Below are 25,676 nucleotides of genomic sequence, written 5' to 3'. Positions count from 1 at the left end.
AGTTCAAAACTTATCAGTTTTGTCAGCTTTTTACTGCCTACTGTAAACAAAAGCAGAATATGAGAAAAGTAATTTATAGTGCACTTTAATCTGAGAGAGTTGTACTTCTTATAAGTATGTGTACACATATTGAAATTGTTTATTAAAATTGTAGTTTTCCACGATTGTAAAATCTATTTTATCGAACTGCAAAATAAATAGAAGTGATGACCCTTTCCGGCCTTATCTGCTGCCTTTTCTCAGCCTGATAAGAGCAATATACAGTGGTTTGCAAAAGTATTCGACCCCCTTGAAGTTTTCCACATTTTGTCACATTACTGCCACAAACCTAAATCAATTGTATTGGAATTCCACGTGAAAGACCAATACAAAGTGGTGTACACGTGAGAAAAGTGGAACGAAAATCATACATGATTCCAAACATTTTTTACAAATAAATAACTGGAAAGTGGGGTGTGCGTAATTATTCAGCCCCCATTGCTCTGAATGCAGTCAGTTGCCCATAGACATTGCCTGATGAGTGCTAATGACTAAATAGAGAGCACCTCTTTGTAATCTAATGTCAGTACAAATACAGCTGCTCTGTGACAGCCTCAGAGGTTGTTTAAGAGAATATTGGGAGCACCAACACCATGAAGTTCAAAGAACACACCAGACAGGTCAGGCATAAAGTTATTGAGAAATTTCAAGCAGGCTTAAGCTACAAAAAGATTTCCAAAGCCTTGAAAATCCCACAGAGCACTGTTCAAGCGATCATTCAGAAATGGGAGTATGGCACAACTGTAAACCTACAAAGACAAGGCCGTCCACCTAAACTCACAGGCCGAACAAGGAGAGCGCTGATCAGAAATGCAGTCAAGAGGCCCATGGTGACTCTAGACGAGCTACAGAGATCTACAGCTCAGGTGGGTGAATCTGTCCATAGGACAACTATTAGTCGTGCCAAGCACAAAGTTGGCCTTTATGGAAGAGTGGCAAGAAGAAAGCCATTGTTAACAAAAAAAAGCATAAGAAGTCCCATTTGCAGTTTGCCACAAGCCACTGCACATCACTCTGAACACACCATCCACACTGTCAAATGTAGTGGTGGCAGCATCATGCTCTGGGGGTGCTTCTCTTCAGCAGGGACAGGGAAGCTGGTCAGAGTTGATGGGAAGATGGATGGAGCCAAATACAGAGCAATCTTTGAAGAGAACCTCTTGGAGTCTGCAAAAGACTTGAGACTGGGGCAGAGATTCACCTTCCAGCAGGACAACGACCTTGAATATAATGCCAGGGCACCAATGGAATGGTTTAAAACAAAACATCAAAACATATCCATGTGTTAGAATGGCCCAGCAAAAGTCCAGATCTAAATCCAATCGAGAATCTGTGGCAAGATCTGAAAACTGCTGTTCACAAACGCTTTCCATCTAATATGACTGAGCAGCAGCTGTTTTACAAAGAAGAATGGGCAAGGATTTCAGTCTCTAGATGTGCAAAGCTGGTAAAGACATACCATAAAAGAATGGCAGCTGTAATTGCAGCAAAGGTGGTTCTACAAAGTATTGACTCAGGGGGCTGAATAATTACGCACACCCCACTTTGCAGTTTTTGTTTTTTTAAATGTTTGGAATCATGTACGATTTTCGTTCCTCTTCTCACGTGTACACCACTTTGTACTGGTCTTTCACGTGGAATTCCAATAAAATTGATTCATGTTTGTGGCAAACTTCAAGGGGGCCGAATACTTTTGCAAACCACTGTATATGCTTAATGCTAGGTACACACAATGCAATTTTCTGACAGATTTACTGTCAGATCGATTATTTCCAACATGTCCGATCTGATTTCCAATCAATTTTTCATGATTTTCCAATCACTTCTATGAAAAAAATCTATTAAAAATGGGAAATTATCCGATAGTAAATCTGTCAGAAAATTGCATTGCGTGTACCTACCATAAGGATATCTGGATAAATTGTACAAGCAGTTTGACAAGTTCACTTGCATAGGTAGTTTCTTAAAGGATACCAGAGGTTAGAGACACATGGAGGCTGACATTTATGTCCTTTTAAAAAATGCACATTGCCTGGCTGTTCTGCTGATCCTAATGACAAAAATCTGACAAGATTCGATGAATGCTTGTTCAGGTGTGTGATTCACACCAACCAGTAAAATCAGCAGGACTGCCAGGCAACTGGTATGGTTTAAAAGGAAATACATATGGCAGCCTCCATGTGACTCTCACCTCAGGTTCTTGTTGCACTGGAAAACAGAAAGGAGCTTCAGACAATTTTATAGGACTAGTGCTATATGTACCCATGTTCATCTCATCATGCCATTTGTCACTTCAGGTACACGTTTTAACAATAATGAAGTCTTTCTTAAAAGTCTTAAAATACTCTCAAGACATTACTGTTCACTGCTGCAGAAAAAAAACATGACATTTTCAGGGTGATCAATTGTATTCGTTCAACGAGTGTTCACCGTACAATGCAGTAAAAAGTATGCTGTATACTTTTGCAATACCAACACCAAATGTGATAATGGCCATAAAAGAATGGGACTGCATAAGCATTTACTTTCAAAGAATGCCAACTACCAGCCTGTGCTGATGATTCTGTACCACTCTCACTTTCAGGTACTGACAACAAATATGCAGATCAGGAGCGCTGATTAAAGTTTGACCACACAAACCTGCATGCTTGTTTCAGACATTCTTGAGGCCAAAAAGAAGAAGATCAGCTAGACGACCAGGTAAATGGGAATGTTTAAAAGGAAATGTACTGTATATGGCAGCTGCCATACACCGCCCAAAAAGCTACACCTGTGTGTGCGGGGCATGCACACTCTACATAGCCCACACAAAGTGTTACCTAGTCTAAGTCATCAAATAAAATGATCAGTTATTTAATAGAAACATAACTAATAGATACCAAATGGACCCAAATCTGAAGCATTACAAAGTCACATTCACAACAATATGAGACTGGCCCAATACGATATTTACACTAGTCACATCCTGCTGTCTCAAACCACATAAAAGGTCAATAAGACCAAAGTATAGTTGCACAACAGATATTCTACTTCTACTGTGCAGTAAACACTGAGGAGATATACACTCACCATGAGGACTGGCAAAGTTAGAAGGCTGAACCATTGAAATTCCAAGAGACGAAGGAGATGGAGTGGGACCAAAAGCTGCTGGGGAAGGTGCTCTGAGCACACTGCTCGGAGAACTTTGCAAGTTCCCTGCAAGAGAAAAGAAATTAGTGGTTTTGTTTTTTAATCATTTTATTGAGTTTCAAAAAACAACACAAAAATCATCCATTGACAGTGCAAGAAGCAAAAATTGCACCAGGCCATATCACAGAGATGTACAGAATATATAGAATCATTGAAACAGTAAACATACAACATCACAGTAATATCCAGAATATACAAAGTTACATCTGAGATCAGTGAAAAGAGCATGATAAGCACAAATTGCATGAAATAAAACAAAAGTCCCAGACCATGGCTGTACAAAAATCATCAGTGTCCTAAATGAAACGCAATGGACAGGAGGAAAACAGTTGTCAGAGGAACTCCACAATAATAGGTGTAACCACTAAGTTGTCAATGGCTGAGTCAGTACATTGTAACCAAACCTTCCAGACCTTATCAAATTTAGCGCCTGCTCCTCTAGCTATGCAAGTCAATTTGTAAAGTTGGAGGGAGGTATTTATTATTCTCTTCCACAGATGAATAGAGGGGTCTGACAACTGTTCTCACTCCTTAGCAATACTTTTTTTTGGCATAAAAGAATAACATCCTAGCCAGCAGTTTTGTTATGCTTATTCAGAGGCAACTCTTCTGCCAGGCTCAGCAGACATGCTTTATACGAGGACACCACAGGAAGACCCAGGTGACCGCTCATAAAAGCTAATACTTCAATCCAAAAGGCAGAGGACAAGCGCACAATCCCAAGTCATGTGCTGAAAAGATTCATGTGCTGAAAAGATCCATCGCTATGACCACACCTCAAGCAAACATCACTTGCACCACCCGAAAATTTGGAAATTTTAACTGGCGTAAAGTAAATTTGGTGGAACCCCCTCAACTAGAAATTATAGTTATTACGAGATAAATACTTACAGAAAGATTACATTACAACAAAGTACAGCTTATGTACAAAAAAAGAAAAACAAAAAAAAAGAAACAGAGCTGTGGAGTAGGAGTCTGAAGCAATTGTTAGATACATGAAGTCAGTGTGAGGAAACGCGGAAAAGCCGCCGCGTGTACTCAGAATGGGGCGGCAGATTCCGCGTCCAACGTGGCGGTTTGCACGCATAGGCCTACATCCAGTAAGATAGCCGAACGCAGAGGATTCCGCGTCCAGCACGGCAGGTGATTTGCAACACATGTCTGGTGTGGCTGGGACTGATAGTCCACACAGGTTCAGAAAGACGCGAGCGCAGAGAGGCAGAACTTTTATGACAGCCAGAAGGGAGTCAGCTGACCAAGCCGGTCAGCTGACGATACAACCAGTTCCCATTGGTCCAGCACTTAGGGGAGGCGCTGGAGAGCGCTTTGCTATATATACTGGATGCTGGTCATTCTCTGGTTGTCTGCCGTTGCGATCACTACGTGGAAGCACTGAGACCTTTTGTCAGATTCTGTGTTATATCTCTGTTATACTTCAGACTAGTTCCAGGGTGTTGATGATCAAGGAGCTCACACCCAGATTAGGGACTTGTGTTACCAACCTGTTATACATCAGACTAGTTCCAGGGTGTTGATGATCACGGAGCTCACACCAAGACTAGGCATTGTATATTATCTGTTATGACCTTCTGCTTTCCTGACCATCCCTCTGCTTTCTGATTCGGTACCACGCATATCTGATATCACGTTGCCAAACCCTGCCTGTCTTGGATACCGAATCAGCCTTCTGTCTTTGTACCTTATCTGTCTGTCTGTCTGTCTGTTGCCGACCTGGCTAGTCCGACCTCAAGAACTATCTCCTCTGTTTAGAGATTGTTCACAGATCTGTCAGTGACACCCCACCCTTGGTGTCATTCACACTCTCGTCCTTCCTTCACTCAGCCTGACTCCCCCCCCTTTGGGAGCCTCAGGCCGAGGAAGGAGCCTGTCCAGGCAGTATCCCATACTGCCTTGTATCCCCTTTATGGGGACCCTCCTCAAAGTATTACTGTTGCACCAAACACTCATATTACTCAGGTGTCCAGAGGTTAGAGATATATCTGATTATCGGTGATACTGCAGATCATCAATAATCGGGTATACATCTGTATTCTCGGTGATACTGCAGATCACCGGTAATCAGATCCTCTCTGTGTTACACCGATCGTTACAGTCAGTCAGCAAAAAAAAAAAAAAAGATAACTAGTTTACCTAAGCTCTAGGTCTCTGTCACACTACCGCATGTCAGTGCGCATGCGTACCCGTCTGACACCCGCACATGCCCGCCCAGCTCCCTGGCCCAGTCCTCCTGTCCCAACGGCTGTCTGTGCTGCACATCTGCGGTAGCGCAAACGCACGTACACAGGGACAGGACGGTGCAGGAACACTTAGGTTTTATTATATAGGAATTTAATCTGAATTAGGCCTCCTTCACACTAGGTACATTTGTGAGCGAATTTCAGAGCGCATTGCCCTGTGCGTTCTGCAAGGTATTGATTTTCCCATGTAATAATGTGCCTGGTTCACATCTATGCGCTGCGTTACAAAACCGTAAGTGTAGCTTGCATTCCTGTGCGTTGAGCTGTAAAGCACACATCAACGCAAGTGAATGGGTGTGCTTTTTTAGCGCATAGAAATGCATGCTTTTTTTTACCCCAAATGAAAAAAAAACAAAACAAAAACATTTTCACTTGAAAGCAAATCTTTATTGACAACTGCTACAACAAGCAAAACATGCTTTAAAAAAAGTGCACCGCAACGCATTGAAAAGTGCACTAAAGCACGCACAAACACATGCCTTTTTTATCATGCGCTTTTACATGTTTCTCAACGCACCCAATGTCAACGAGGCCTTATGGTACATTACAAAAAAGTATTTCATTTTTGAGCTGTACAAGGTTTAAACTATTAGAAGTATCAACAGTATTATTACCTTAAAGGGAACCTTAACTCCTTAACTGTCCTCCCCCCCCCCCCCCCAAACAAAATATGTCACTTACCTGGGGCTTCCCCAAGCCCCATGCAGCCGTTCTGTGCCCTCGCTGGTCCTCTACCATCCTCCATTACCCTTCCGTGGGTTAGTTTCCTTTACAGCCAACTGAGAGAGTCAGCCCCTGTCCACGCACCTCCTTGTATGCGTTTCTGTCATCAAGCACGTTCTGCGCAGGCACAGTAAGATAAACCTAGTCATAAACACTGATCGCCAGGGAACATGTCATCGCCGAGGGAAAAGCACATCTGTCGAGGGGCATAAAAGAGGACACTGGGGAAGCTATAATATATATATGCGACAAGGGATCAGCACGGCAATGGTGAGTATAAGCACCAGTATAAGTTAACGAGATATAGGTGCCCTGGTATAGGTAAGCCAGCTATAAGTGCCACAGTATAGGAAAAGCCAGCCATAGATGCCATAGTATAGTTAAATCCAGGTATGAGTGTACCCAGTATAGGCAAGTTAGCTATAGGTGCTTCCCTTCTTGTCGCTGTTAGATGCGCAGGGGTACTACTTACTGAGGCTCTCTCCTGTGATTACCACGCACTCTCCTCCGCCGTAAAGCTATGGGCTACTGTTTACAGTACGGGGACACAGCTTGATGACACGCATGACCCCCCCAGAGCACGTGCGCCGCTAGTGTACAGGCAGGGCAGCGTGCACAGAAGTTGGAGCATGGGTGACTCGGCAGTTCTGTGAAGCGAAAGAAGGCCAGTGTCTCTGCACATCCTGCATTAGAAGAAGATCGATGCTGCCAGGGTAAGCGGATCGAAGATACTAAAAGGAGAGTATTGTGTTGCCAGGGGAAGAGGATCACTGCTGCCAGGAGGAGAGGATCGCAGAGGATGCGGAAGAGGAACACCCAAGAAGCAGGACCCGGAGACAGGGGAGAGAATTGCGGCAGCAGGTATAGTATTAAAGCATTTAACAAACATTTTTACGTACCTTTGGAATATAAGACGCACCCACTTTTACCCCCCAAGTTTTATATTCCAAAAAATATGGTAACTTGGTAGATTTACTACCTTCAAAAAAAATTGAGATGATCATTTATACAGTTTTCAAAACATGATCTGTTCAGCCAAGAGTTCTGTTAGGATGTGGTCTTCCTAGAAGAATCAAGTTAGGCCGGTTTCACACTTCACTTCGCAACGCACCAGGTATCAAATGTCCCATAGATTTTCATTGGCATAGCATGACCCTGCAGCAAAACAGGGTAACGCAACATGCCATCGTGAAAGGTGCCTTAAGGTTCAGCAAGCTAAGAGCAAACCACATCCCCGTGATCTAATGAGGAATAGAAGTCCACTGTATGCCAATGAGGTGGTTGCTTTCTGTTCATTGTCTATCTATGAATTCCAAGAGTTATTGACTAAAAGCAATACTCTCTCACCTGGCGATTGTGAAGGAATCATCACTGGAGACGGCGTAACAGTGTTGTGGTATGAAGATGGCGGAGAAGTCAGTTGATAAGCATTAGGTCCTCCAGACTGCTTTGAAATCTGAAAAAGAGCAATCACATTTAGATAGTCAAAAGAGGCAATTACAATGGGATAGACTTCAAAACCAGGCAAAAACAATTGGAGCAGATTGATAGAAACAGTAGAGTAGATGCCCTGAACAAGGATTCTGACTGGTTGCTCTAAGCAACTGCTCCACCTTTCCACCAGATTTGTTTGTACTGGTTTTGATAAATATGGCCCAATAAAATCTCAATACTGCTTTACACTGCAAACTTAAAGCGGGATTGTCACTATAAAAACAAAATTTCAACAGCAACTGGTCTGAGTATATTAAGTGATAAAGATGCTAATCCTGCATTCAAAACTTTTTCTGCTGTTACGGTTTGGAGTTATTACATACCTTAGGAGCACTGGCCATTTACTTGCCATCGCCATCGGCTGACAAAACGGTTGCATGGGGTCTTTTTATCTACAATATATTCCTCCTTTTCCCTTTATTTCCCCCTCCTTCTAATGACATAAGACAGTGCACTTCCTAGTATAGACCTCCGTGGGAGTGTCTGGAGACTCTGGGAGGAGGGCGGGTAACGAATACACAGTTAGCAAGAGGACACAAAAGTGAGTGAGTGATGGAGGAAATGAAGCCAGGAATAGCTTAATTTAAAGGTAACCAAGATGGAAACTGTCTAGAATAAGATTCTCTGCTTTTCCTTTATAAAATTCACAGAAATCCTAATGTGGACAGTGCAATACATCTTATGTACGGTAAGTAGAACTAGAATTTATCTACTTCTGTTTTTTTATTTCTTAGTTAGCACGGGTGTCACTTTAATAAATAACTCCCACTGCATGTTATGTTGACATACCATAGAAAAGTCACAGAGGACATACTAAGCAGTTAAAGGGACACTTAAGCCAGAAAAAAATGAGTTTTACTCACCTGGGGCTTCTACCAGCCCCCTGCAGCAGTCCTGTGTCCTGTGTCCTCGCAGTCACTCATTAATCCTCTGGTCCCCCGCTGCCAGCTAGTTTCGTTTTTGCCGACAGGCCTGTCAGGACTGGCCACGCGTAGCTTTTTCCGCATTCCCGACTGTGATTAGCAATATTGCGGGCCGCAACGCATACAAAAATACGCGTTGCCGCATATCTATGCGTTCGTGATGTGACAACGCATATTTTTGCAGGAGACCAGAGGATTAGTGAGTGGCCGGGAAGGCACAGGACTGCTGCAGGGGGCTGGTAGAAGCCCCAGGTGAGTATAACTCTTTTTTTCTGACTTAAGGTTCACTTTAATAAAAATGCTGTTAAACAGAAAATCACTTTGCATGCATTGTTTATATCACGAATCCTTTACATAAGTATGGACTGATATGAAAGTTACCTGCTGCTGTATCTGAGGCTGAAACTGGGATATCAACGAGTCCATCATATCACCACCAACAGGTGAAGGTGGATTGTCATCTTCATTAACTGATCGCCGTCTAGCATCCTGATTACTGTCCACAAACATGTTCAGAAAAGTCTAAAAACAAAGAGATTTATTTGTACTAACTGTAATATAATTTTCTCTACAATTCACTGTGTACCACAGCATAACTAGAAGAAATCCCGTTTATGGGAGTTTAGGAATATATCCCTTTTTATACTGAAAAAGCTCTACCGCTATGGTCACGGGCATAGGGCCCGAGGTCGCAGCGGTCGCACCCGCGACTGGGCCCGGCTCCTGCAGCATGAGGGGAGGGGCCCGTGGCCCCTGCCTGTGAGTGTGTGTATACTGGCAGCGGCCGGCACTTCATTAACCTGGCGGGCTCCATTTCCGGCTCCCAGATACAGTGCGTGCAGACACATCCACGCACTGTCTGCCTGCCTGGTCTCCAGAGTAATTATCTCCCTCCCTCGCTCTCTTCAGACAGCAGCGGCCACTTCAGCGTGTGACTGCTATACGTCACACACACAACAAAGTCACGCTGTCTGGGCTGGCTCTGATCTCTGAGGAGATTACTCGTCATCTCCTCTCTGCAGCTGCTGTCACTCACTCCATCCTGACCTTCTGGACCGCCCCCTCCACGCTCCAGTTGGCCCTTCACTGATCTCTGGCTGGCCTGGACCTTCCCACATCCCTCGAGTGAGCTGCAGGTTCAGCCAGAGTCAGTGTGGGAAAGTCGTGTTTGTCGCCTGCAATTCTGCTGGACTGCTGCCATAGACAGTCAGTGGGGAGGTCGAGGAATCTGAAGCTTTGTAAGTCCAGGCTGCATTGCCTCTCCTACTGTGTCCCTGTCTCTCACCCTAGTCCCTATGGCTGTCCCCCCCCGTCCCTGTCTCTCCCTATGGCTGTCTCCCCCCCGTGTCCCTGTCTCTCTCTATGGCTGTCTCCCCCCCCCCCCTCTCCGTGTCCCTGTCTCTCTCCCTATGGCTGTCCCCCTCCCCCCCCCTGTCCCTTTCTCTCCAAATGGCTGTCTCCCCCCCGTGTCCCTTTCTCTCTCCCTGTGGCTGTCTTCCTACCTGTGTCCCTGTGTCTCTCCCTGTGGCTGTCTCTCTCCTTGTGTCCCTGTCTCTCTCCCTGTGTCCTGGTCTCTCTCCCAGTGTCCCTATGTCTCTCCCTGTGGCTGTCTCTCTTCCTGAGTCCCTGTCTCTCTCTGTGGCTGTCTCTCTCCCTCTGTCCCTGTCTCTCCCTGTCCTCGTCTCTCTCCCTGTGTCCCTGTCTCTTTCCCTGTGTCCGTCTCTCTCTGTGTCCCTGTCTCTCTCCCTGGCTATCTACACTGAGGCACCTACTCTTGGCTACCTATACTGAGGCACCTATTCCTGACTACCTATACTGGGGCACCTATTCCTGGCTATCTATACTGGGGCACCTATTCCTGGCTATCTATACTGGGGCACCTATTCCTGGCTATCTATACTGGGGCACCTATTCCTGGCTATCTATACTGGGGCACCTATTCCTGGCTATCTATACTGGGGCACCTATTCCTGGCTATCTGTACTGGGAGCACCATTTATTATTATTTAGTATTTATACAACGCCAAAATCTTCCTCAGCACTGTACAGAGTATGTCTGGTCACTAACTGTCCCTCAGAGGAGCTCACAATCTAATCCCTACCTGGCTACCTGCACTGGGAGCACCTATTCCTGGTTTACCTATACTGGAACACCTATACCTGGCTACCTATACCCTAGGTACCTATACCTGAATATTTAATGTAGGGGGGGGGGGGCCAGGTCCAAATTCTGCATCGGGGCCCTGAGGTTTGTAGCTACGCCACTGGCTATGGTTAAACCTTACCCTCATGCACTAGGCTCCAGCTTCAATTTAGTGTCAGTAGGACTGGATACTGCACATTTTATTAACTCTAATGCCCGGTACACACCATGCGATTTCCCAACAGATCAAATACATTTTCATCAGGTCCAATCTTATTTACGATCATGTTTATGAACTTGCTTTTGTATAGAAGTGATTGAAAATCAATCAAAAAAAGGATCGGCATCAGATCTGTCAAAAATAATCAATTCGACCTGCCTATCTGATGGGAAATTGCATGGTGTGTACCAGGCATAAGATAGGCCAATTATCTACTGTTTTGGGGAAATTTTAATGTATCACTTTGTACCATAAAATTATTGAAAGCATGGAATGCAAACACTGAGGTTTACTAGTCAAAGCAAATCAGAGATCCACAAAGTGCTGAAACAGTGTCAGTGTTTTGAGAACTCACAAAGGCCAATACTGAAACCTTGTCATTAGAGCAGTTTAGCTGTGAACAGTAAAGTTACAATGCAAAAAGTATGTAATTACCTTAAAACTAAAGCTGGCCATACACTTATACATTTTCACCCAATGTTACAAAACAATTGATTCCTTTCTGAAAAGAATCGATTCAGAAGGAATCAACTAACCATACACTGCAAATCAATTTCCAATAAATTCCAGTAGAGACTATTGAAAATCGATTGATCTGCAGAGTTGCACTGTTTGATGCAGTACAAAGCAATAGGCCATTGATCTGTCAATGTCCTTGCCCCATCCCCGTTTTAAATTTTCCATCCCGTCTGATTTATACTTTCAATCCTTTTTTAGTCAAAATCAATCAAGAATCGATTCATCTTACATTTTGGGTAACAAATTCATAATAGATGAATTGCATCTGCAAGGAATTGAATGAGAAAATCGATGTGTATGGGCACATTTAGGCCCTTATTCTAATCACTTTTTCCACCTAAGGGCTGATTCACACAGACGTCTGCCCGGCTTTCGGTGGCGTTGCGGTTGGCGTTTTCGTCCCGACACAGGGGTACATTAGCCTCGGCGGTTAATTGTCCCAGGATGCTACATGTAGCGTCCAGGGTCGCCTCAGACGCAGAGAAAATCGGGATCTGAATGCCGCGTTCGCACAAATGCTGGTAAAAGCCCGGTACAAACGCTCCAATTCACTTTAATGGGAGTGTTTAACGGTGAGTGCCGAATGCCGGCGGTAAACACAGGCAGACGCCCATGTGAACCAGCCCTAAGTTTTCCCCTAGGTGATATTATTACACCTTATCAATAAAATGCTTTTTTAAAGTTCCCATGATGTTAAAATGCTTCAGAATCTGGGAAGTCTTGGCATCTGCCATAAACCCTTAAAGTGTACCAGGAGAAGTGCGCTCTTTGTGCATCTGGAGAGATACGTAGAGAGCGCACTCCCCTTAGATTGGCTCCAAATGACGAAGTGCGGGGACCCGGTACTGGCGCTGCAAACATTGAAGGATGGTGGCGTGGGAGCGATCCTGCTGATGGGGCTGGAGAAAGCCCCAGGTATGAATAAATCATTTTTTTTGGGTAGGGGGGGGGGGGTTATGGGAGATCTTTAATGTTGTTCCATCAAATTACCATTTGTTTAGTCCACGTAAAAATGTCCAATGCTAGGTTTATACTAGTAACCACATTTATCAGGCATATAGCTACGCCAACTGCTACACTCACAATGCAGAGAATGGTAGCATTAGGGCTGAAACGGTATGAAATTCCACAGTATGATAACCGTCGAAAAAAAATACCACGGTATTACGGTATTATACAATTATTTAGACCCGGTATAGTATAGGTAGCCAGGGATGGGTGTAGCCAGTAGTAGGTGGCCACAGTATAGGTAACCAGTTATAAGTGGCCGCAGTATAGGTGGCCAGGGATGGGTGTAGCCAGTATTAGGTGACCGGAGCACAAGTAGCCAGGGAAAGGGTGTAGGCAGTAATAGGTGGCACTAGTGGACAGGAAAGAGTGCCGGCAATGTAATACTGCCTAAAATGTGCCCAGCTTACCAGTCCTGTTTGTAGAGCTTGGACCGGGCATTGAGTGGCAGCAGGATAACGGAGAATGACAGCGGGATACCAGAGAACATTCAGCGTGCAATACCGAAGAGGCAAACTTCAAAGGCTGTCTTTTGATTGGCCGCGATGGTCGTGACAGCGGGAGAAGAGCCCCATTACTGAGCCAATCATTGCGCTCGCTCTTCTCATCGTGCTGTGTGCGCGCTCCAGCCACTGGGGGGGGGGGGGGGAGCAGTCTCTGCGTTCCAGGCCGCGTCATCATAGGACGTGCGTCACATCCAGCGCCTGCACAGTGTATCAGCAAGCCTCCCGCAACCAGGAAATAGCTTCGGGAGCTTGCTTTTTCATGGAGGGAGACAGAGAGAAGGGAAATGCGAAGCGGTGGCGGCGATGATGTGGAAAGCGGCGGAAGGCAGCAGGATAAAACGGTATTTTGTAAATGTGCTTGGTATGATTACCACGCACATTGAAACCGTGGTATACCATAATACCGGTATATCGCGGCAACCCCAGGTAGCATAAACACAGGTTAGCGGTCAGATGCCACAACTGAACACTAAAATATAACTGAAAATCTCACACTGTGCCACACACCAAACATGAGGATCATAAAAAAGCAGTAGAATGAGCCTAACACCGTTATAACTACTTACTTTACTTTCCACACACCGATGTGAAAGAAACAGTGCATGTGTGGCTGTGCAGGTAAGCAAATGTTTTTTCCGAGTACATAAGCAAACTTGTGGAACCTTGGACAAACAAAATAAAAAAAACAACTGGATACAAATGTGTTTGTGTGTTCTTTCCTGTAGATCGCATACATTTTAGAAACGGAAAGCAGATTATTATTAAATTACTGTCCTGTTTTATTATTTGTTTATTTGGGGGTCCATAAATGTTACTTTGGATAGAAACATTCAGCTAATTCTTATAGTGATCAGTAGCAAACTTGTGAACGATGTAACTGAAACAAACACTAGTGTCCTCCACTGTAGTCTATGGTGTTAGCCACTTTGAAAGTATAAAACATTGCCATATTTGATAATCAAAGTATCAATGACCACTACATAAACACAGTGACTAGCACTAAAGTATAGTTAAATAACAGTATTTTACAAAAAAGTGTTATCATAGAAACTGGCGATTCATCACAAAATAGTTACTCATTTGAGCTGCTTGCCACTTTTATTCATCTGGTAGTATAAAGTGTGCTCTTATTTTGCAAAAATATAACTTTTCTGGCAAACACCTATGTCCTTACAAATAGTGCCCTTGGAAACAGAAAAACACACTGTTTAAGCGTTAGAGCCAACATAACAAGAAAAACAAAACTTACCTTCAATCCTGGAGCTGGATAAAATCCTTCAACAATTTTGCTGTTATCAAAGAGACTGTAAGCTCCATCACGTATTGCCACCACGCCCCTACTTCTACAATAAATGTCTATACAGTACATATTTCTGAAAGCCAATCGTATGTGTGTAGGAGACTGAGGAAGTATAGAAAAGCATTGGTAGGCAGTGTTTATCCGTTGCGTCAGGCCCAGCATTGGCACAGTTGGAAGTTTGTTGATCGCATTCAAAGGAGCTTGGGTATCAAACAATACCTGTTTGGATGCAAAGTGAGAAAATCAGTAACAGGTGGCAAATTAAGTATATTAGTTGAATCGCCCTTAACTATTTAAGCCAACCTGTCTATAACCTGGTAAAGATAAAGTTAATTACTCTCAATCAGAGCTTCACATTTTTTAAATTAATTCAATAACAAATTTGATTAAACTAGAAGAGCATGTTTTGTCTGCAACAGGTCTATACAGTTCAATAGGTGGCAGTGCAATTTAATCGGGAAATCCAAGCCCCTGTCTAGACACCCCCCCCCCCGCCCCCCCCCCCCCCCCCCGGGCACTGGATAGCATCTCCCAGTAAGCAGAGATCACTTGATCCCAACTACCTCCTCCCTCTTTACAGCTAGTACTGCAGCACTACCACTCAGCTGAGTTACTCTGAGTTACTGTATCCTAGTGAGTGTTTCTTACTGCAGGCATGTCAATGAGAAATATGATCAAAGAGCAGGTTTGCACTACAGAGATTTGGAAAATAAGCTGCACATCATGGGCTGTGTCAATGCGTCCTCTCTAATGGTGCCAGCAGCATGCTCTAGCCAACAGTTAGCTTTGAGTACAATACAGAAAGAGAAGAGGTACTGATTCTGATGAAGACAAATTTGTCGAAACATGTCAATCTGAGTCCAGAGGGGCACCCCACGGACTATTTAAGTACCTAACTAGGTGGTCTGAACCATCAAAGGACGTTTTTTTCACCGTCTGAATATTTTATACAACGCTTGAGAAACCAGGAAGAACTGTGGATCGCTGTGAAATACAGGAAATCCGGGTTCCTGCTGTGAGGTGAACCGCACAACGTGACAGTTATCGCAATAGCCACCCAGCAACCTTGAGGGGTGACGCCACAGTGAGAATCCTCCTGGTATCCATAGCGGCAAATTGGAGTATCGGACCGACTTCCCGCGAGACCTCCCGACGTGTACAATGAAAATGCTATTATAGCTTAAAGTGAACATCCAGACTAAAAATCGACTCAGCAGCACTGAAAAGGCCTGGTGTTTCTTTAACAGTATCACAGCATCAGAACTTTGTTTCTCTTATCCAAGCCTCATTTTTAGCTGCACAGAAGAAAACTGCCCGGGCTTTTTTCCCGATGCTGAGCAAAGCATGATGGGATTTCTGAAGTTGTTGCTCTCGTTCTGCTGTTTTGGTGCAAATTTTTTTTTTTTTACATTTTGAATTTGACATTTGAAGCCTAGCGTGTGCAGCTGAGAGGGGTCATCAGGACACAGGACAGTTGGAACTGTGTCTCCTGCTCCTTGTCACCTCCTTTCAACCAAAAAGATGGCTGCCCCCATGACAAAGATGGCAGCCCCCATGAATCACAAACATTTGCCTGTTCTTTTAAAACGGGGTGGGTAAAAAATTATATTACCTATCTATTCTAATTAACATAACTAATGTAACTTAATGACAGTATGTTTGTTTAGGCTGAAGTTCCCCTTTAACACGGAAGTACAGCGGAGTTGGCTCTGGAGCTCGTCTTCTGTCCTTGAGGGGGAAATAAGAGACTCATCGCGGGCTGTTTAGCCGCAGATTTAAGGGTTACCGGAGAAACTAAAGTCTTGATGTCCAGGTGATACCTACTTTATTACTTACTGGAATATTACTATAAGCAATATAACTTTCCAGACCAGTGCCGTGATTTATACCAAAATATATATATTCTAAGATTACAGGTGGAGCTATTTTTACTGCAGTAATTTTTTTAACTATTGGCCTGCACCTTTTACTATATATCCCTATTTTTTGGTGTATATGAGGACACCGCATTACTCCCGTGTGTGTGCAGAGTATGTTTGTAGTGTGGATAGGGAATATGGGAAAATGTCCTTTTTGAATAAAAATAAAGTATTATATTTTAATACCCATCACCTGCTCTCCTTTTTAATATAATTTTGTAAGGTAATAGTGAGTGAGGGTAGGGGTATACCCATTGAAATTAAGGTAGCAGCAGGTGGGAAGTGCAATCTATACAGCTCACTTTTTATTATTACTGAGAAGCAACGCCATCTAGCTATTGTCATTTTGAGAAAGAGAAGAATGCTGGCACTGCTGTAAAAACCCGTATTTTAATCCCAAAACATCTTCAGCAATACAAAAACATTGCATAAGTGGAATCACGAGTGCACATACCAGGGTAGAGAAAGGCACAGAGTATGGCGGTGGGTTCTGGGTCAGGATTAGCCTAATAACCACTTTATCCACCACTGCAGTATATTTACGTCCTCTGACTTCATCTAAGCCACGAGTCAGTAGATATAAGTCTTGCAGCAGAAGCAGTGCTGTGCAGGATTGGGGTTTCTCCTGTGCACATTTCTGGCACTATCTGATGATGAGATTGATTTTTACCATTAAAAAAACTTATTTCTCAGTCATAGTGAAAAAAATACACTCTGTAGCATTATTTCAGAATCAAATATCTTCACCATAAATTGTGACAGGAACAATCTAAGTTTTGTGATAAGCAGTAAGAATAGCCAAACAAAATTTGTGTTTTTTTATTTTTAAACCGGAATTGGTAAAACTGGGAAATCATGTGTTTTTTCTATTTTTAGCCTTGTTTTCCCATTAAAATTTATAGAAAACAAAATTGTTTGAGGGAAAAAATGGAATACAATGAAAGCCTAGTTTATCTTGAAAAAAACAATATACATTTCATTTCTGTGTCATAAGTAGGGATAAAGTTATTTCTGATTAAATAAGGACATAGCTAAACTGTCAAAACTGCTCTGGTCCATAAGTTGGAAAACAGGTCTGGATGCGAAGTGGTTAAGGCTAATCCTTGCACCCTAACTTTTTGCAGCAGTGCCAGCATTCTTCTCTTTCTGTATTGTACTCAATGAGAAATAAGCATGGCTTTATAAACACAATGGCCTCAATTCTGAATGCATTACCGAATGCGTTAATGCATAAACAGTTGGGTTTTTAGAGCATTTTCAGTAAAATCAAATCTCTAAGCCTGTTAAAGCATGAAAAAGTAAAATTACTAACCTGTGCGGTAAATTACTAACTTGTGTGGTAAAAAGCTCTTTTAATGTCAGTAAATGTAAATTCTCAAAGACTATAGCAATCGGTAAAACAAGTAATAATGGTCAGTTTTTAAGACCAACTCTGAGCTGTTGGTAACTTACATCAGACATAAGGTGAAACAGATTGCCCAGCAAGCTCACAGTGAATCAGAACTCCTGGTAGTGTGTTGAGCATGATAAACAGTAGCAAACAGTCAATAGGAAGAGCCTCCCTGTCCTGCTACTAACTCCACTGGCACTGATGCACTGCCAGGCGGGACATTTCATGTAACAAATTACAAATGCAGGAGAAAAGCACATTAAAAAAAAGGTTTCCCAGTATCCCTTTAGAGGTGCAGGGTAATGCTTGATGGACATGAAGGGATGTTTTATTTTTACAGTGTTACATTACAGCAGCTGAATGCTGAAGATTAGAGCTCTGCGTGTCTTCTCTACTGACTGCACTCTCACCCCTGCCAAGACGCTGCTACTGCTGGGCAGTGTTAGGGAGACTTGCCCAAGGTCTCCTACTGAATAGGTGCTGGCTTACTGAACAGGCAGAGCAAAGAGTCTAACCCAAGTCTCCTGTGTCAGAGGAAGAGCCCTGACACAGGAGAGTAGTAATCAAGCACATTTTAAATTGTGAGTAAAAAAAAAACAAACAAAAAAAACCCTTCAATAAAAATACTGGAGCAGAGGCTACAGTCAACAAAAAGTACATGTCAAAGGGGGGCGGCGCCTGACTGCGGAGCGGACACATGGCGGGCTAGGCCCAGCAATCTAAGCCTATTATAGCATGCCCAGACCTCGCTCCTTGCCTCTCACCGGCATGTCCCTCTCCTGCATCGACAGAGAATCACGCCAGCATGCCACTGAACCGAGTGCAGTGTACTCCATATGATCCGCACCATCCAAAATGTGTCTTTATTTATAGCTCTTTAAAACAAAAGTACAAAAATATAAAAAAAATATAAAAAGTCCATCAGTGGGTCTGTGCAAAGTGATGACGCACAGGCGTTTCGGGCAGTAACAGGTCCTTTCTCAAATCATGACCAGCCCACAATGATTTCAAATCCATATAACAACTATTTTAAAGCCCCAGAGAGGACCACATAGAAGATTGCAAAATTTGCATACATACATATTCATATATCCCAGAAGCCAATCAGATCTCTAGTCTGGCTATATAGAATGTTTCTATATAATAGCTTAAATAGACAGACAAAAAGCCCCCCAGTACAGGTATATACATAACTTGCATCAGGATACTCACCATAATGCCTCACATGTATAATCACATGTGCAAAAGCAAAGTTATAAACCAGATCATTGTATCCAATAGCAGGGCTGCCTACTGCGTCCGCAGTAGGACTTTGTCCAATCAATGAGGGTCCTTCAAAATGCTCCACCTCCACTCTGGCTTGTATACTAATAGTGGCCTAAAGGAAGAAATGGCCGTGATCAAGCTACACGCTGCAAAAGACGTCGGCCAATGGGGAAACAAACCTCCCAGTCAATAGAATGGCCGCCGACTGCGTCCGCCAGACGTCAAGACAGCATCTGAGCCAATGGCATCTCAGCCGGCAACGTCCGCTCTCCGCAGTCTTAGGAGCACGTGGCCACGGAGATCCGCTTCCCACAAATCGAGCATTAGGAACAGAAATAGGGATCTAGCTGTAACTGACCATTTTTGCAAGCAAAATCATTCTCTGTCACAATTGCGGGTCCAGGTGATTGAAGGGATACCACATCCAAGGAGGGGGGGGGGGGGGGGAGATAGACATAGATTGTTAGCTTTACGAGAGTTTTACTGGATTAATAAGCTGGAGACCTGTGAACCCAAGGGTCTCAATAGTGATTACGATTTGACTGCTGTTATTTGATAATATACATAGTTTTATTCTCTTCCCAGCAGGGGCTATTGTGTGCCGGGACGAGGTGGTGGACTTTGATATTCAGGGATTATTATTATTACCTATATACGGTTATGTTTGATGTCTCCACCTCCTCTGCCCGTCCCACAGTACTCATACTTAAGCCTCCTGTAGGATTTTGTGATATTGTCCAGTCTGTGGGGGGTACTTTGAATTGTTTACGCTTCCACGTGGCTAATTTAAATGTAGGCGGTGCTTTAGGGTACATGCTGCTTAATTATGCGTCGCTTGGTCCGATTAGATTGCGGACGCTGCTGGCTACGCTGCGATTGGTTGTTGGTAAGCGTGTGACGTGGAATTCCGTGGTCACCCGCTTCCTATATGTTGCGCTGGGATGCACCCTGCCTTTGATGCGGACGTTGTCGGCTGCGCTGTGATTTGATGATGGGAGCGCGTGACGCGGATCTCCGTGGTCACGTGCTCCTAAGACTGCGGAGAGCGGACGTTGCTGGCTGAGATGCCATTGGCTCAGATGCTGTCTTGACGTCTGGCGGACGCGGTCGGCGGCCATTTTATTGGCTGGAAGGTTTGTTTCCCCATTGGCCGACGTCTTTTGCAGCGTGTAGCTTGATCACAGCCATTTGTTCCTTTTGGCCACTATTAGTATACAAGCCAGAGTGGAGGTGGAGCATTTTAAAGGACCCTCATTGATTGGACAAAGTCCTACTGCGGACGCAGTAGGCAGCCCTACTATTGGATACAATGATCTGGTTTATAACTTTGCTTTTGCACATGTGATTATACATGTGAGGCATTATGGTGAGTATCCTGATGCAAGTTATGTATATACCTGTACTGGGGGGCTTTTTGTCTGTCTATTTAAGCTATTATATAGAAACATTCTGTATAGCCAGACTAGAGATCTGATTGGCTTCTGGGATATATGAATATGTATGTATGCTAATTTTGCAGTCTTCTATGTGGTCCTCTCTGGGGCTTTAAAAGAGTTGTTATATGGATTTGAAATCATTGTGGGCTGGTCATGATTTGAGAAAGGACCTGTTACGGCCCAAAATGCCTGTGCATCATCACTTTGCACAGACCCACTGATGGACTTTTTTTTTTTTTTTACTATGTTTTAAAGAGCTATAAATAGACACATTTTGGATGGTGCGGATCATATGGAGTACTTTGTGGTTTACCTGTGACTCCAGGGGCGATTACAGCACATCCTTACTTTTACCATTGGTGCAGTGGCATTTACAATTATATGACTGAACCGAGTGCAGACGGAGGTTGACCCCGGCATCCCTCAACTCTTCTCCTGCAAGCATACAGGAGTCCCCAGCACAGATGGTGACCGAGATTCTGGTGGATCAGGCTCTCAGGTAAGCAGACGGGAGACTTTGCAGGGGCCACCAAAGCAGACTTGCTACACTTGTATGAAAATCTTGTGAAACTGATTAAAACCATTAAGTCGGAGGCCACAATAGCTGAGCTATCTGCAGTGGGGAAGTGCATCCAAGAAACGGAAGAGGGTTTGGAGGGGGTCAGGGCCTATTGCTCACAGGTGGACTAGGAAATGAAAGACATGCGGTCAGAACTTATAGCCCTGCACAAGGTACTGGAAGACCACAAGAACAGGGATAGACGCAGTAATATTAGACTGAGGGGATCTCAGAGTCCGTTAATAATGTACAGGCTTTCACATCTGTTCTCTTTCAGCACATGCTCCCTGACTTCCCAGTCTCTAAATTGCACACAGATCGAGCCCACAGGGCCCTGCGACCTACTCCTAAAGATGGGGATCCCCCCAGAGACATTATTGTCCGGATGCATTATTTCAGCACAAAGGAGGCACTTATGTCTGCTGCGCGTAACCTGCCACATGTCTCCTATCAGGATCAACAAGTGTCTAATTTTCCTGATCGAACACCTATTCCTTTAAGAAGGAGAAGGGAGCTCAAACCCCTGATATCTGTTCTAGCTCATCAGAATATAATGCACAGGTGAGGTTTTCCTTTCAAACTCATTATCCCCCTTAATGGCAAACAGATTGTGACCTAACCAAGCTATGTTTGCACTTGTGGAGATCTGTCTTCCCTACATCCCCTCCTTCCTCGCAGAGACTTACGCCACCCCGTTTGGACTGACTAAAGTCTCCCCCAAGAGGGGGGCGTGGCCAGAAGCCAATGGAGTAAAACGTGCAGGACAACAGCTCCCGCCTCAACCTCCGATAATAACTATCCTTCACTTTATTTCCCACTCCTACCAGCCTGTAACTCGGTCCCTGCTGCTTACCAACTGCCGATGTACGCTCTCATATACCTAGCTATAACGAGAAAAGCTCCGAAGCGGTTGCCAAGCTGGCAAAGTTCCGCCATGAAAATCAAGATGGTGACGACGCCACCGACGCTGAAGCGCCTGCTCCGTCACTCCATCAAATCATGCAAGGTATCTCAACTTGCCAATCAGCCCTTACAACCATAACCACTAAACTGGAGGAGGTGAGGTTGGATGTCTCCCTCCTCAGAGCTGACATGCAGTCACTCCGAACTCGAGTGACTGAGACAGAAGAGAGAGTCAGCTGCCTTGAGGACCGTATGCGGCCTGCGCAGCGTGAGATTTCACAGACCCAGGCTGAAGTTAAAACTCTATGGGAACGCCAAGAGGATCTTGAGAATCGCAACAGGCGCTCGAACATTCGTATAGTGGGCCTGAAAAGCTTGAAGGTAACTCCCGGAGATCTTTGTGGGGAAGCTACTCATTGATGTGTTTGGCAGGGAGGCTTTCTCCACCGTCTATCATAGAACGTGCGCATAGAGTCTCCCCTAAAGTTCCACCACCGGGATCTCCCCCGCGCACATTTATCATGAAAAACTTTTAAACTTCAGAGATTGTGATGCAATCCTCAAAGAAGACCACCCCAAGGGAGAGATGAGCTATGAAAACGCCCGCATTTTGTTTTACCCTGAATACTCAACTGATCTGCAGAAGCACAGAGCAACCTTCATTAACGTTAAAAAGAAGCTGCGTGATCAAGGCCTGGCCTATGCTTTGCTCTACCCTTTTAAGCTACATTTTTCCAACACCCCAGAAGCTGCCGCAGACTTGCTGGAAACGCGCCCAACCACTAACCGCTCCCCTGCACGCAGTCAAAACTCTCCGGATGAGTGAGTACATTATTTCCAATTTCAGCCCGGTTGCCTGCCGGTATATGTTTTCGTGACTGTTGGTACACTTGGTACTCCAGATACACTTTTTACTGTTTTCTTCTCCGTTGTTTATTACACGCTGCCTGATCGATATACGTTATCGTATCCTCATTATTAGCTATATGGTGACCTAACTTTAAAGAGAACCTGTACTGAGTAAAAATATTTAAAATAAACACATGAGGTAACTTCAAATGAACATTACATAGTTACCTTGCCATCAGTTCCTCTCAGAAGCTCACCATTTTCTTCTGACAAGAATCCCTCCCAGTTCTGACAATATTTTGTCAGATCTGAAATATATCAGTTGCTGTCAGTAAAATATCAGTTGCTGTCAGTTATAGCTGAGAGGAAAACTGATGTACCAGGTAATGTCCATGTTTCCCTATGACTCAAGTGGGCGATGTTACAGTTTAACTGTGTGCTGACCAGAAAGCGGTTATGGGTAATGGCTATTTTCAAAATGGAGGACGGAAAATTCTCTTGATCACAGTGAACAAATAGGACGCGGGACAGGAGAAAGACACTGAGGAGTAGACTACATGGAAGGTAAGTATGACTTGTGTATGCTTATTTTGACTTTTAATTTTCAGTTCAGGTTTTCTTTAAAGACTTTATAAATGTCCACTTTGGCGTTTAAACTTCATCTACGTCATAAACTATGTTTTCTGCACTGGCGCGTCTGGCAGCCCAATGGCGCATTCCAGCCAGATGACTCTACCACTGCAATGGTCACACAATTCTGCTCCCTTCAATGCATCTATGTTATTGCTATGCCAATAACTACTCAAGTTCCAGGGGTTCAAGCCCCCATTGCCCTTCTTTGTTCTCTCTTCCTGTATTATCAGCCCCAGCATTTTGATATACTCAGTTTTTGTGATTCACCTGCTGTTTTCCTCGTATATGCTCTATATTAGAACAATGTACTTCATACGTTTTAGTATGCGATTGCACTAACTGCTTTGGCAGTGTTCATGCACTACTTCTTTCATTGTGTGACTTCAATACCATCTATTACAAGCCCTTTGATTGTTACAATCATGGAGATCCTCTCAAAATCCATTTTCAATCACCACAATAAGAAGTATGCCATTTAATAGATACTCTAACTCCTCATTTTCTTTACAGGTTGTGTTCCACCTATATGTCTGTGCTATGTTTCTTTTATGATGAATGGCTATATGATGTCTGCAGGGAAGCAAATATGGGTTACATAGTTACATAGTTATTTCGGTTGAAAAAAGACATACGTCCATCGAGTTCAACCAGTACAAAGTACAACTCCAGCCTGCTCCCTCACATATCCCTGTTGATCCAGAGGAAGGCGAAAAAACCCTTACAAGGCATGGTCCAATTAGCCCCAAAAGGGAAAAATTCCTTCCCGACTCCAGATAGCAATCAGATAAAATCCCTGGATCAACATCATTAGGCATTACCTAGTAATTGTAGCCATGGATGTCTTTCAACGCAAGGAAAGCATCTACGCTCCCTTTAAATGCAGGTATAGAGTTTGCCATAACGACTTCCTGTGGCAATGCATTCCACATCTTAATCACTCTTACTGTGAAGAACCCTTTCCTAAATAAATGGCTAAAACGTTTTTCCTCCATGCGCAGATCATGTCGTCTAGTCCTTTGAGAAGGCCTAGGGACAAAGCTCATCCGCCAAGCTATTATATTGCCCTCTGATGTATTTATACATGTTAATTAGATCTCCTCTAAGGCGTCTTTTCTCTAGACTAAATAAACCCAGTTTATATAACCTTTCTTGGTAAGTGAGACCTTCCATCCCACGTATCAATTTTGTTGCTCGTCTCTGCACCTGCTCTAAAACCGCAATATCTTTTTTGTAATGTGGTGCCGAGAACTGAATTCCATATTCCAGGTGTGGCCTTACTAGAGAGTTAAACAGGGGCAATATTATGCTAGCATCTCGAGTTTTTATTTCCCTTTTAATGCATCCCAAAATTTTGTTAACTTTAGCTGCAGCGGCTTGGCATTGAGTGTGATTATTTAACTTGTTGTCGATGAGTACTCCTAAGTCCTTCTCCAAGTTTGATGTTCCCAACTGTATCCCATTTATTTTGTATGGTGCTAGACCATTGGTACGACCAAAATGCATGACTTTACATTTTTCAACATTGAATTTCATCTGCCATTTGTGTGCCCATATAGCAATCCTATCCAGATCCTGTTGCAATATGACACTATCTTCCTGAGAGTTGATGATTCTGCACAATTTTGTATCATCTGCAAAAATAGCAACATTGCTCACTACTGCATCTACTAGGTCATTAAAGAGAACCAGAGAGGAAGCACCCTCATGTATTTTATTACATTTATCAGTGGGAACATGACAGTAAACACCTAACCTGCTTTTCGTTTCATTCTTATCTGCTTAATTAGTCTATTAGTAGCTGTGATAAGAATCCCTGACTGGCTCAGTCTAGGTTTGACCTGGAATCATTATAGCTGAGTCACTCTTCTGTGGAGTCTTTTCAATCCCAAGCCTGCCACCTCCTGGCTCAAATTTCCTGCTTTGCATACTGAGAGCTGTGATGACATAGGAGGGGCTGCTGCTGAGAGAGGATCTCTGAAACAGATAAGTGTGGCTGCAAGCCTGCAATATGATCTGTGTGCTCTCAGCATAGATACTAATGATGACTGCAGTTTCATTCCTATGAGAGACACTTCCTACAGGCAGCTGCACATCATACCAAAATGAAAGCACATAGCCTAAATAGCAGCCTAGTCTCATATAGCCTAGACAGCACATCCAGAACAACTCATAACCCGGAAGCAGAAGGAATATGAGCTGGCGGCCATATTTGATTTTTTCAGGAGCAATAATGGATAAAAAAAAACACTAAAAAAGGTACACCAGAGCGGTGAAATTATCAGGTAGATAATTTGTTCTTTACAAGCTATCGACTGATATGTTTATTTTGTGTGAAACGTTCATCTCTGGTTCCCTTTAAAGGGGTTCTTTCGCGAAAAAAGTAGGCAGTTAAAAAATGT

General features: G+C 43.6%; 1 protein-coding gene across 2 annotated transcripts in view; it reads right to left on the bottom strand.

Moving 5' to 3' along the window:
* The window catches only part of MED14 (mediator complex subunit 14), a 223,486-nt gene that overhangs the window by 54,119 nt on the left and 143,691 nt on the right, over positions 1–25,676 (bottom strand). For both annotated transcript variants that reach the window (XM_068269856.1, XM_068269857.1), the window contains exons 21-24: positions 14,272–14,541; positions 9,008–9,148; positions 7,557–7,665; positions 3,109–3,234 (exon numbers count right to left, since the gene is read on the bottom strand). In XM_068269856.1, the coding sequence (XP_068125957.1) occupies positions 3,109–3,234; positions 7,557–7,665; positions 9,008–9,148; positions 14,272–14,541 (646 nt within the window). The remainder of the gene's footprint in view (positions 1–3,108; positions 3,235–7,556; positions 7,666–9,007; positions 9,149–14,271; positions 14,542–25,676) is intronic.

The sequence above is a fragment of the Hyperolius riggenbachi genome, chromosome 2 (genome assembly GCF_040937935.1).
Source record: "Hyperolius riggenbachi isolate aHypRig1 chromosome 2, aHypRig1.pri, whole genome shotgun sequence".
Classification (NCBI taxonomy): Eukaryota; Metazoa; Chordata; class Amphibia; order Anura; family Hyperoliidae; genus Hyperolius; species Hyperolius riggenbachi.
The sequence above is the reverse complement of the archived record's forward strand: the minus strand, read 5'-3'. Positions and strand labels throughout refer to the sequence as shown.